Genomic DNA, 13,431 nt, shown 5'->3' with positions numbered 1-13,431 from the left:
CCCACCCCCCAAAAAAAAAAAACCAGGCCGAACGCGACTCGGAGGATTTGCTTTAAGGGCCAAACTTCCGACGCGCTCCCTTTGCCGAGGAAAACAAAACCCAAGCAGAAGGTCCCCTGCTCAACCTCCCTGCTCGCGGCCGCACGTCAAGCAGCTAGACGCTCAGCATCCCGAGGGAGGCCCTGCCAGCCTCACCGGCGTCCGGGCAACCCAGGCCTGGTGCGCGCCTCACCCCCTGCCTACAGATGATCCTGCGCAGGAGTTACTCCCAGAGCCCGCTGCAAACCCCTGGCCGTGTGCTCTCTTCTCCCCGAGCGTCAAGGGAAAGCGACAGGGAGGCAGGGAACGGCTGGGTGGGAGGAGGCCGTTCCCTGGCACCAAGCGGCTTGGTAGGAGGCCGTTCCCTGCCATCATGCTGCTTCGCGTGCCAGGGAACAGTTGTCGCACTAACACCGACAAGACGGCAAGTGAAGAAAGGTTCAACGCGGCGGCCGGCACAAAAGCTGGACATGAGCCGGCCGTGTGCGCTGGCAGCCCAGAAAGCCAACCGTATCCTGGGCTGGATCCAGAGCAGCGTGGCCAGCAGGGCGAGGGAGGGGATTCTGCCCCTGTACTCTGCTCTGGGGAGACCCCACCTGGAGTGCTGCGTCCAGCTGTGGAGCCCTCAGCATCAGAAGGATATAGACTGGTTGGAGCGAGTCCAGAGGAGGCCACGGGAATGCTCCAAGGGCTGGAGCCCCTCTGCCATGGGGACAGGCTGGGAGAGTTGGGCTTGTTCAGCCTGGAGAAGAGAAGGCTCCGGGGAGACCTTATAGCACCTTCCAGTGCCTGAAGGGGCCACAAGGAAGCTGGGGGGGACTTTTTACAAGGGCCTGTAGTGACAGGACAAGGGGTAACGGGTTTAAATTGAAAGTGGGGAGGTTTAGATTGGATATCAGGAAGAAGTTCTTCCCAGAGAGGGTGGGGAGGCACTGGGACAGGTTGCCCAGAGAAGCTGTGGATGCCCCATCCCTGGAAGTGTCCAAGGCCAGGCTGGATGAGGCTTGGAGCAACCTGGTCTAGTGGAAGGTGTCCCTGCCCATGGCAGGGGGGTTGGAACTGGACGGGCTTTAAGGTCCCTTCCCACCCAAACCATTCCATGACTCTATGAAAACCCCGAGGAGCGCACGCCCACTGTGTCGCACGCTCAGCTGACCTCAGCCGAGCGGCCAACGCGCGCGGGGCTTTTGCTCTGTTCCTGGAGACCCCACACCACCGGTGCCAGAGCGAACGGGGAGCTCGGAGAGAGCCGAGGGTGCCGCCGCGCAAACTAACCAAAACCCACTTCCCAGTTAAGGTGTGTGCACTTGACAGGGGCAGGGTGCTTCCCCCAGGTGACGCGTGTGCAACCAAAGGAGACTCATGCAGATCTGCGTCTCAAACCGAGGTTTAACTAAGCGTGAAAAGCACGTCGTGCCCTGCTCCGCTGCCGGGGGAAGCATCACCAGCTCGTACTTAGACCTCCGCTGAGCGGGCAGGCGGTGACTATCCGTGCAGAGAGGCCTGAACGTCTGACAGTCTGCTACAGCTGGGAGTGCCCATCTTCTGTGCGCGCTGGTACAGATCCGAGTCTCCGAAGTAGCGTGCCCGGTACAACAAGCCTTCCTCTGCAAAGGGAAAAAGCCCAGCGTCAGGGACGCGACATGCAAGGAGAGCCAGCCGGCAGGCCACGTCCCACCGCGGGATCTGCTGGGAATGGGAGGCACCACAACTCTTCGGGCTGGCCGAAGCACAGGATGAGGCCAAGGAAACGCCCCATGCCCTTTAGGACAGGATGGGCGTAACGTCTGCTGACAGCTCATCCGTCCCAGGGAAAGCCTTAGGAACCTGGCGGGACCTGCCTCGCCTCCCTGGAGGCAGCCTGCACATACCCCAGCAGGACAGGGAAGGAGAAACGCCGAGGCTCAGCCCTCCTGACCCTGCGTGCCTTCAGCAGAGGGCAAAGCGACGTCAGTGCTGCCACCACAGCCTTCCGAGCCGGGTCGGGATGCGGGATGGAGTACGCCACGGGCAGCAGAGTCTCAGACACAGCCCTCCAACAACTAAAATATTACAGGGAGTTATTGGGGGCCTGCTGCAAATGAGCTGGCCGCAGCCTTCCCCCTCGGTTGGGAATATCCTACTGAGACGGCAGGGAAGGCCCAACTCCTGTCTGACCAGTTCCACAGCAGCGCTGAACACCACCACAAACCAAAAAAAAAAAAAACCACGTGCTGGATTTGTCACGAAGGCAGAGATTGGAGAAAAAAAACCCCAACACCACAGGAAACGGGCTCACACCTTGTTCGAGCATAACCTGAGCATTAACTCGGTCCCCAGTAAGGAAAGACCCTTCCGAAGCCGACCATCAAGACCCTCCGCTCCCGGCCCCGCACTACTCACTCTGCTGCTTCTCTTTCCAGCAGTTATTTCGAAGGTTTGCGATATAGTCGTCTTCCACGCTCCTCTCCACATTTTTCAGGTTTGTGCCCGTGTATTCCTCTGCGAAGTTCTCGGACACGTAGTAGACGACTTTCAAGTGCTCCGTCACTCTGCTGTGTACGTGACCCACAGACCTGGTTCGGAAAGAAGAGGCAGAACAGTGTAGGAGAGGCTTCACGGGTGGAGCAAAAGGCTCCCAGCTTCTCTGTAAGGCACAACCCGCCACGAGACCAAACATACATCACACCGATGCACCCACAGACTCGAAGGTTTGGAAAGGAGAAGGATTTCTGGTGGAAATGAGATGCCAGCAGAGGGAGAGAAAACCTGCCAGGCCTCTAGCTAGGTGGGCAGAGCTCTGAATGCAGCCCTACCTCTGAGGCAGACTGCCCAAGGCTTAAAACCCCTTACCATAAAGTGCCGATGGGAATTTTCCACCCTAATTAAATCTCTCTGCCACTTCCTCGCTGCTGGCGGCAGCAAGAACAAAATCAGACGCGCTCCAGCCTGCGCCGACTCGTGCGGAAAAGCGCTTTCTAGAAGGAAAATCTCTCCTTACCCTACCCCCATGGATTTGTGTTTTGGACGCAGCCCTGAACTTATTTTCCGCCACCGCTCCAGCAACCCTCGAGATGCTAGGGCGTGCTTGCACGCTGGAACGCAGGACCTCTGCCCAAACGCCGGATCCCTCAGGAATGGCTCCATTGGGAGACGTGCCCAAAGTTTCCCATAATAAATACCAGCTAGCTGCTGCAGGAAAAGCCAGCCTGATTTTTAAGGCAGGTATAAACATCAACTCATCCGGCTCGCCCTTCAGCCGGTGATCGGGGCTTACAGGAGCGATTCAAAGCACCTTTCGTCAAGGTCCAGCACGCAGGGACGAGCGGTGGGTAACCGGCGAGGCTGAAAACGGCCCAAAAGCCCTCTTGGCATTCTTTGAGACAAAGCCTAACGCGCCCCCGGCAGTGCCCGCTGGCAGAGGCAGTCTGCAAGACGCTCAGCAAAGAATTCTACCTGTCGAGACAGAGCCCTGCGCCCTCCCAGAGCTCCTATTCCCCTTCTGAATAAAGATGAACTACGGCGGCGGCAAAGCGTGCTCCCCGCCCCGAGGAGGAGGATTTCAGCTCGCAGAGCTTCCGCGGCACGCTCGAGCGTGAAGCGCAAAGGGCAGGAGAAACCTGCCACCCCAAGTCAGGCGTGCAGTGACGTCAGGCAGATCGGCCGAGGCGTTACCGGAGAGCAGGGTGGCACAGAGGGGCCCGCAACGCGACACGCCTGTCGGCAGAGAGCTCGGTTGTGGAAGAGAAGCATGACAGCGCTTCCCTTCACACCCGGCGGCAAAGGGGCCTGGCTGCCTGCGGGAGCGAGCAAGCGAGCAGCACCGCCTGCCGGCACCGCGCGCCTTTCCCTCCCGAGCTAGCGGCACTTGAAGGGCCTCGGTCGCTCAGGAAGGATGAGGGAGGACCGGATCAGCGCCTCCGCCCCTCCTGTCGACGTCGAAACTCGGGAATTGGGTTGCTTGCTGCTATCCCAGGACGCAGAGGTGGGGACAGCATTGGAGAAGCGAGCGGCAGGGAAACACCCGGGGCTTGGGGATGGCTTTCCTCTGACAGCCAACAAGGCTGGAAGCAAATCCCTGCCCACTTAAGAGCTGCCCTCCACTCTTCTCGCCCCACAGACCGCCTCTCCACCAGTATAAACCCAACCAGTACGCATACATAATGCTTAATTTTACAGTCCTAATGTCAACTGCAGAAATCACATCTCAATATACTTCAGCCTCCCAGAAAAACCCTCTTCGGAAGCGCTGCCTCCTGCGATTCCAAGCACTACCGACATTGTCTCTGCCTCGGGCCCGAAAGCTAAGCTGGGTTTGACATCGTCAGTGGGAAATGCCGTCACTAAGCAGGGCCCGCTGCCTGTAGCCAAGCCTACACTCTTTAAATACACATCCGGAGCTTCCACTGAACACACACTAAGCTTCTCCCAAGAACGAGGCAAGCAGCCGGAAACCAAGCCCGTTTTCCCCTTCTTTGTCGGCACTGCGAAGCGAGTAAGAGTAAAGACGCCTCTCGTCAGCCAAGTGAGCAGATCCCGGGCAATTCCACAGGATCCAGAATGAAACCCCTTCACTTTCACACAGTAAATGCCTGCCCACAGCTATTCCATGGCAAGATCGGAGTTCAAAAACAGAGGATTTCTCTGGGAGCGTCTTTTATTCCTCCTTCTCTCCCCTATTGCTTCGTACTAGGTGTAAACTGAGGTTTTCCCTTAGGCACCTCCAACCTTCCCCCTCGAGACCTGTTGGAGAACCAGGAGGCCTTCACTGATGTGCGAGACGTCAGGCAGCGAGGGAAACGGTGCGATGAGATAAAGCAAAGGAAAAAAAAAAAAACCCAAATGACAGACAGGAAAAACCAAAAAAAAAAATGACAGACAGGAAAAATGGAGACCTAGATCCCTGCCCCATCACGCCACCCTGCCCTCCAGACCCCCCCCACCACTCCCCAGCTGGTTAAATTCTAGAGTTAACAGGTACTAACGGCCTCTTGCTCAGACTGTAGGGTGGGCTGGAGACCATCATCTGGCTGAGAGCAGACACAATGATCAGGATGAGGATAGGCATCAGCTGGACAAACAACCCAAGGCCACCCTGAAGGAACAGAAACACACACTGGAGTGCCACCCATACACCGGTACCCAAGGATCCCATAGCATTGCCCTCCCTCCCAGCCCTAACACCACCTCGATTCTCCTGCTTTTTTTTTTTTGCAGGCATTCAGCTTAGGAGGCACCCCAAAACAGCTGGAGGGGAACCCAGAAGGACGCCCACAGTTCCCCCTCCTGAAAGGGCAGCGTGACTCCGAAGGTCCAAATCCACTGCCCCTTCTCCGGACGTGACAAAGGGCAGAGGGGACTGGCTGGGGGAACCTTGTGAGTGAACTTTAAGATCCTCAGGCCCATATTTTGTTTCACTAGAGCGTATGTAGTTTGTGTCCTGCTTGTGCTAGTGAGCAGGACTGGTTTTATGGGAAGCCTTCTCCAGTGCCAGATGAAAGTAATTCCCTGTCTACCTCACCTCCCGAGCTCGCTCCAGTTCAGCAGCACTTTTCCCTTTAAGCCTGAGAAAAAATACACAGACAGTTCTGTTTGTTTAAAAAAAAACCCCAAACAACTGGCTATCCTCAGAAAATAATCATCATAGCCCTGGTCTCTTAAATAGCAAGTCCCTCGCTCTCACTTCTCTAGACCAGAGGGCTTGGAGTGCTGGAGACAGATTTTCTGCGATGGGAAAATATCTAAACAGCTCGTGCTGTGAAGCATCTTCCTTGGTTAATTAAGCATCACAGATTAGAAACACCTCATCTTCAACGCTGGAATAAAAGGGACAATGAGTTCACGTTGGGAGGAGCCACTGGTATCCACACGATCTGAAAAGTGGATTTACCTTTTGAAATTACAGAACCAAATCCGAAAGGAAATGCTTATTCTGCGGTAAAGACTTTACTGGTGCGATGTTATTTCAAGGCGGCACCGTTTCAAGACCCACCAGCGTTCTCCCCACAGGATGACAACGGTGGGAGTCCTGGGAGAACAACCACCAGTAAACTAAACTGCAGCTCGCTGTAAATTCTGAAGGCAGCTCACTTCCTACGACTTCAGCTTTCTGTTCCGGGGGGGTAGAAACAAGCAGGACTGTTTTGCAAGACAGCCACACCAACCACCTCCCAGTTCACCTATGGGAAAAACCTTCAGACTCCCGGCCCCCCCCGGCCTGTTCTCCACTTACATCACCCTGATGTTCCCGTCTGTCCTGCCTCTGATGGTAGGTGTATCGCATCCTGCCATTGCTGTACACGTGAACGTTACCTGTAGGCAAAAGAGAACCGTCACACAGAAGCCAGAGTACGCCAGACGGCGCTACTTGGCCAGGAAGGAACCTCAGAAAGCGGCCGTGTTCCACCCCAGCCTCCCCAGTCAAAACTCAGGAGGAAAAAGCAGGCTGGGTGCTGACAACAGCGAATGCAGGAATTTTCACTTTGAACACCGCCAGAACGGGCTCGGGCTGGGAGACGTACGCAGAGATTGTAAAGCAATCCACGCTGCGCTCACGCTTCCATCTGGTCTGCAGTGACCGCTGCTCAGTTCAGCCTACTGTCCCAGCCCGCTCCGAGCTGGAAGAAGGACAGCACATCTGCCCGGCTGGGCTGCTCCCACTCTGGAGCTGGGATGGGTGCTTTGACAGGCTCGGGCTATTCCCGAGATCCCTGCAATTGTCCCTGTGGCCACCGTTTGGTCAGCAGGCCGTGTGGCCGAAGCCCTGGCCTCAAGCCACTCGGTCACGCTGTCCTGCCAGAGGTGGCTGCGGGTTTAGGGCGAGGGGATGCGGGACTCTGCAGGAGACCGATGGAGGAATTCATACCAAAAAACCCTACTCCTCACCTGACACAGCAACACTTACAAACTGAGCTATATACGCCACAGCCCGAAAAGGAGTATTGCTAAGGTTTCAATTTACTTTAGCTTAAAACCAGTTCCAAAAAGGCAGTAATTTTGGTAGTGTTTCCACCCAGAAAACAGAGCTCTTCCACATCTGTCTGAAATGTCAACACCCCAGCTGAGAAGGGCAGCTGGCTGAAAAGAGGTCCCGGATTCTCTTGGGATGGCCAGGAAAGAGAGAGAAAAAAAAAAAAGACTGAGCTAAAATAGCAATGTGCTGTTATTACAGGCGTAGCTCTACCCCTCTGACAGGCCGAACACGAGAGGCTCCGAGACGCCTTTGCAAGCACCTGAGATGAGTGTGGGAATCCTCACACACCGGGCAGCAGCGGGCTACTGGGTGCCAGCCAGATACAACTGGAGCAAAGACAAAGGGAGTCTTCTACAACACCCTTATCTTCCGATGAAAGCTGTGTCTTTCTGAATCAGAACGGAGCAAACGAGGGAACAGTCACTGGGTTCTTTCCTGCTACCCAAACCACTGTGGACAGACAGGGTATGGACTTAATTTCCAATTCAAGAGGTTTCAATTACGCTCTAGAAATCACACACTCCTCGTTTTTATGGGACAGAGTGGAAGGAAGGAAGTGGATACTGATCTCAGACTTCAGCTGTGTGGCAGAGCAGATACAGATCAAGAACAAGGCCCAGGCGTTAGCACGGCTTGTTCTGATGAGACGATTTAACTTCTCAAACTACCAGTCAGAAAATAGGATTCAAAATAGGATTATTTTTACAGCCAGCCTTAAAACAAGTCATTTTTTCTTCTCACATTCAACCCAACCTAATAACAGCTCGTATTGCCGGCAGACAAACACCCGAAGCTGTGAAGAACTCCAGCCCTGCTGGTATTGCCTGCTGGATGCCGAGTTCTCCAAGTTTGGAGAACTGAACAATTTTGAAATCTCTAGGGGCTTAGGTGGTGCGTGAAGGAGAACTCTCCCATGAAACTCGGCAATCCCCGTGCCGCCAAACACGCCGCCACTGCACTGGTGCTCTGTCTGACAGGATCGTGCCCCATTCAAGAGATTAAGGTTTATCGTGCTTACTAGAAGGAAAACCACCACCAAAAAACATGTTGAAGAGGTCCTCGGGGCAGATGTCTGCCTCAAACCCGCGGTGGAAGTCCGAGTGACCGTGTCCGTGCCGAGCAGGGTTGAGTTTCTCGTCTCCAAACTGGTCGTATTGCTTCCTCTTCTCCACGTTGCTCAATACGGTGTACGCGTTGCCAATGGCTGAAATATTGACAATAAGGAAGCAATTAGCATCTTTCTTCTCCAGATAAGACATTTAGCCCTGGGATTTGCCCTTCTCATTACCCAAACAAGATTCTCAACTGCCCACGTCGTTTTTCAACAGGCTACTTCAGCGGCGCAGCTGCTACCCAGCTGAAGAGGGAGTGCCCGGCACGCTTCTCTGGCAAACACGGGCAAGAAGGAAACCACACCAAGAGACTCAGTGGAAAAGGCCTTAATTAACTCCAACGGAGACGCTCAGGGCATGAGTGATATGAATCGGGTGTATGTCCCGAGAGAAACCCCCTCAGGTAAATGAAACTATGTGGCGTGAATCATAGAATCCCAGAATGGTTTGGGTTGGAAGGGAACTTAAAGACCATCCAGTTCCAACCCCCCTGCCATGGGCAGGGACACCTTCCACTAGACCAGGTTGCTCCAAGCCTCATCCAGCCTGGCCTTGGACACTTCCAGGGATGGGGCATCCACAGCTTCTCTGGGCAACCTGTCCCAGTGCCTCCCCACCCTCTCCGGGAAGAATTTCTTCCTGATATCCAATCTAAACCTCCCCACTTTCAATTTAAACCCGTTACCCCTTGTCCTGTCACTACAGGCCCTTGTAAAAAGTCCCCCCCAGCTGCCTTGTAGCCCCTTCAGGCACTGGAAGGTGCTATACGGTCTCCCCGGAGCCTTCTCTTCTCCAGGCTGAACACCCCCAGCTCTCTCAGCCTGTCCCCAGAGCAGAGGGGCTCCAGCCCTCGGAGCATCCCTGTGGTCTCCTCTGGATTCGCTCCAACTGGTCTATATTCCCGTGAAGGGAATGCTGGTAGTAGAGCAGCTACGCGTTTCACTTAAGCCTGTTACTTCTTTTGAAGAACTGAGGCCCAAATCCTTCAGCCATAAGCAGCTGCATAGGAAAATACAATTAGAGTTGACAAATTTTATTCGGAAGTGGAATTAAGGGAATTCAGCGTCATAGCCTAAAAGCAGGACTGCAAAGAATTTAAGTAGGGGCTAGATGCCGAGGAGGGACTTCAACTCCTCCCGTGAAAGCTGGTAAGGAAACGTTGGCTAGAAGTTGTCTCTCTCAGCTACAGATTTCCAAATTTCCAGGTGCCAGGAGTAAGGTGCATAGTTACAAGGACTGTTAACCAGCGCCTGCGACAGCGGAAACGTACTGGAACTAAATCCTGCCAGTTCCCCTTCTCACTCTCCTTCCAACCTTGGCACGTCTGAGCCTTTCTCCCAAAGCATCTGCCCGCCACGCTATGTCTGCACTTCTCCTCCGACACGTTCCAGCCTACCGCTTCCCCGCTGCGCCAACCCACCCAGGAGCCTCCCCGTGCCGCCGCAGAGCCCGCCCTCTCGCCGTCCTGTGTGGCAAGGAGGCGAAACGTTCGTGGCTGGTGCACAAGAGGCAGGGAGAGAAGGGAGACATGTGCCCTTTGGAGGAGATTAACTCCAAGATTCGACGTTTTCCCGGCAGTCAGATCGAGGTGTAGGGTTTCTTCTTGGACTAGAAATTTGGTGCGTGGAGGATGCGACATCGACAGACTCGTTCTCCTTCTGGTTGGTGTCAGTGCACACAGAGCAAACGTTTCTACAACCAGGCAAGGAAGCCAGGCGACAGGGACTGACTCTCAGCATGTTAACTTGCTCTTTCAAATGGTGTGGTCAAGCGACAAAACCGGAGAGGTTCAGGGTTGGGTTCGTTGCCTGACTTTCTGCTGACACAGCCCAAGAAACGCCTCATTCCAAATCGGGATTTTAGCTCAAAGCAGCCAGGTTCAACCCTTTTTCCAGCGTCAGCCAAAGGTAGTGATGCGAGTCTGCTACAGACTGCGGCTAAGCACAACCCCGGGCCGAAACAAGGTCTCAGGACAAGACGTGATGCTTTATCAGCTGTCACTGGGAAGGCGAAATGCCAAGACTTCAGCTAATACACCAGCGTCAGAAAAAATTAACTAAAACCCTCACGGCCAGGCACGTTTCCCCCTGCACCCTCTGGAACCAAACAGCTGGACTTCAGCAAGCGCTTGCAAACTAGGAGCTCAGCTCGGGGGCTGAAGGACAGGGGAGCCAGTGAGGCAAGGCTTGGTGGAGCGATAACCTGCGAGCAGATAGCTCTGCAGAGGAGGATAAAGGGCACCTTGCTTAACGCACGACTTCTGGCACGTAACTCTCGTTAAAGCCTTCGGCAAACATCATCATTTAAGATTAGGGGTGAAGAAACCTGCCTTTCGCCACTTTGCAAGGAGCGAAGGATAAGCTATCGACCAGCGGCTGACTGCCGATGCAGCGTCGGTGGGTGTCTGCAGCGGCTTGCTCGTTCCTCTGGCCCCCGGACTAAACCGGGCGCTCCCAAGTAGCTGGGGGTCAGCTCGCTATCTGCTAACAGCAACCCACTTATCGGTTACGGCTTTAAGTCTTAAAAGACTCAAGCAAACCTTACATAAGACTTTTACTGCTGAATTCATGTCTGCTAGCAGCTTACCCGGATACTCTATCGATGCGCTCGCACCAGGCTGGCCTTGCTCCCTGCTCCGGCAGAAGCCCGGATCATTTCGCTCCCAAGAGGGCCGAAATCAGACCGCGCCATTTGAACGGCTTAGCGCTGCAAAACCAGGGCCGTACAACTGCCATCGAGAAGTTCCGCGCTCAGCTCGCTGACAACAATCCAACTTCTACAGCTTGCAAGGGAAAACGGGGTTTTATGTTCCAAGCAGCAGCGTTTCCCTTGGAAAAGGACTCCGGTTTTAAGGTATCTTATTATCCAGGGAACATCCCCGCTGCTTTTGTAGAGAGGCCCGGAGAATTGGGCTCTTTGCAGCAGAACTGAAACTCCTGGTGACCTTTTTTGAGCTCTGGCTGGGCTGGGTTCTGTGCCCGCTGCAGTTTCGCCCTAGAAATTCTCTCCTGGGGTTTCCGTCCACCAAATCCACCTGCGGCCTTTGGCAACGGTCAGGTGCCGAGCGCTGGCTTAGAAACCTGAAGCCTTAGTGGCTGCCGGAAATTCTCAGTGAGTGGAAGAGTCTGAACACCAGCTCTGAAGGAGACGAGTTTCCCGCTGTTGGGCCTGCCCAGCAATGTTTCTTTCCACGGATTCGTGAACCCGACGGCTGCCTCTGGTGCAGCACAACTTACTGGGTCCCTACTGGGATTGTCAGCGGGCAGGGGTGCGCCCCAGCACCTGCCCCGTGTTGCACGGCCGCAGGGCTTGGAGCTTCTCCCTGCCAGGTGAACGCTCCTGCACCTCTCCAACAAGGAGGAAGGTTAACATCCGGGGGGAGTTTCCTCCTGAGCTGCCCAGCAGGAGGCTGGAGCAGCAGACACGAGAAAGGGAAGGAAAGCTTCTCCTTGTCCGACCAGCAGAGGTGGATTCTACCCGTGCCAACCCATGTTTATATTTGAAGCTTATATTTTGTTTGTAACACAACCAGCTCAGAAAAGCGACAACTTTACAAAGAGCACCTTTACTCCACTCTGCCTGCCTGAGGGGAGGTTGTTCTTATGAGTCCGTGCTAGCCCAACTCAGCCTGATTGGTGAGGGCAAATCACCAAAGTCGGAAATGCTCTTTACCTTTAAACGCGTCGGCAGCCCCTGGTGCGTGGTTCTTATCCGGGTGAAACTTCAGCGCAAGCTTCCGGTAAGCCTTTTTCAGGTCCTCATCAGAAGCGTCTTTGGTTACTCCCAGAACTTCATAGTAATCTTTGCACTGCTTTACCCTGCCAGCAGAGCGGGGAGAAAACAGGGACAGTCAGCTCCAGCTGGGGAAACCACTGAACACGTCAACATCTCGCGCATCGCAGTTTCGATCCACGTCGTTCAGCGAACTCGGCTTTACTCAGCTCCGATTCCTCACAGGGTGACCCACTTATTTTCCGAGTCATTCCCGCCGTGCCTGCGTTACGAGCACACCAACACTCTCACGGAACAAGTCAAGCCAGCAGAGGTAGCAGGGCCTCTCGGCGGGCGATGGTATCGCCCGCAAAGGAAGGTGATCGGCCAACAGGCTTCGCTCACCTTCTGGAGGCTGTTTGTGAAGGACTGCGAACGGCAGGCCAGGATCTGCAGGACAGCTGGGCTACTGGCTTTTCCCCCCAGCTCTCCTCAGACTCAGTTTGTTCACACGCCTAAAAATAACATCGGCTGAACTCTAGAGCAGGCAGAGGGGGCTGCCCAGGCCTGTGCGCGCAGCCCAGCTCGCTCTGGCTACACTCACAGCCCGGCCACGGTTTCTCCTTCTCACGTGACTCTGACGAGACAGGACACGGTGAGCTAGGTTTTTGGAGAAACCGTAAGTCCACGAGCCCGAGCGGTTCTTGCACAATTCAGACCATGCTCATCACCTTAAGCAAAGTTTACCAAGTGACTGTGCCTGCAGTTCGGTCCTTTCAACTTCCGCTATTTGCAGATGGCAGAAAGGAATAAAGAACAGCTTGAAACAAGGTTTGGAAAACCAGTGACTGGATAAACATGTCCCGGGACTTTCCAGCAGGAGCTTTAGAAGTGCACCGTGCTAACAGAGCGAAGCGTCCCGCAGTGGATTTCTACTCTGTCGGGCTCTAAGAGAGAGCACGAGCAGAATATCGCGAGAGAGGCCTATGTGCCTACAGCTCCAGCCCTCACGGGTGCCTCTGGGGGAAAATCTCACCCCTCGCAGACCCAACCCAGCCACCCCCCAGGGCTGCTGCAGCTATAAATCCTCCCAGGTACATTTTTAACACCCAGCCAGTTAAAGCTGAAATCTTTAAAACACTGTGAAAAAGAGACTGGTATCGCACGATGAATTCAAACAAACTGCAGGTTGAAGCCACAGAGGGCTGTGCACGCACCTCTTCACTGCATCCACCTGGGACTGAGTGTAGCCCTTCAGGGCCTCCCCGCCAGCCTCTCCGTTGGTCATGGGGAAGTCTCCGTTCACCTTCTTGAACTGCGGGTTTGTGGACTCCCTGGACTGGGACTGGCCATTGGCTGCCTGCTCGTCCTTGTTGAGGGACTCAAGCAGAACTGAAATGAGAAAGATGAAAAGAGAGGAAAAAAAGAAAGTTAAGGGACCGCCGAGCTCCATCTGCCCTTCCAACTCCCCCACAGAGACCCCTCTTCTCCGCCGCCCATTGTCAGAAAGACCCTCACCTTTCCACCCACGGAACCCTTGAGCTCCTGCGGCCTCCTGCCCAGATGGGGGGGGCTGCTACTGAAGTTACTGCCTGCTTCTCCCAGCGCACGCGACCG

At 54.7% G+C, this 13,431-nt stretch overlaps 1 protein-coding gene across 1 annotated transcript; it reads right to left on the bottom strand.

The window, feature by feature from the left end:
• Positions 1–1,494: 1,494 nt before the first annotated feature.
• DNAJB12 (DnaJ (Hsp40) homolog, subfamily B, member 12) lies at positions 1,495–13,206 on the bottom strand (the record flags this gene model as incomplete). The annotated part of the gene is made up of 7 exons (XM_010158115.1): positions 1,495–1,646; positions 2,422–2,594; positions 5,004–5,113; positions 6,251–6,330; positions 8,010–8,195; positions 11,776–11,921; positions 13,032–13,206. Coding segments are annotated over 7 exons (992 nt in total), but the record flags the coding sequence as incomplete, so codon positions are not given.
• Between the last annotated feature and the right edge of the window lie 225 nt (positions 13,207–13,431).

Source organism: Eurypyga helias, unplaced genomic scaffold (assembly GCF_000690775.1).
Source record: "Eurypyga helias isolate BGI_N326 unplaced genomic scaffold, ASM69077v1 scaffold26348, whole genome shotgun sequence".
NCBI lineage: Eukaryota > Metazoa > Chordata > Aves > Eurypygiformes > Eurypygidae > Eurypyga > Eurypyga helias.
Note: the sequence above shows the minus strand (reverse complement) of the source record. Positions and strands in the feature narration are given on the sequence as shown.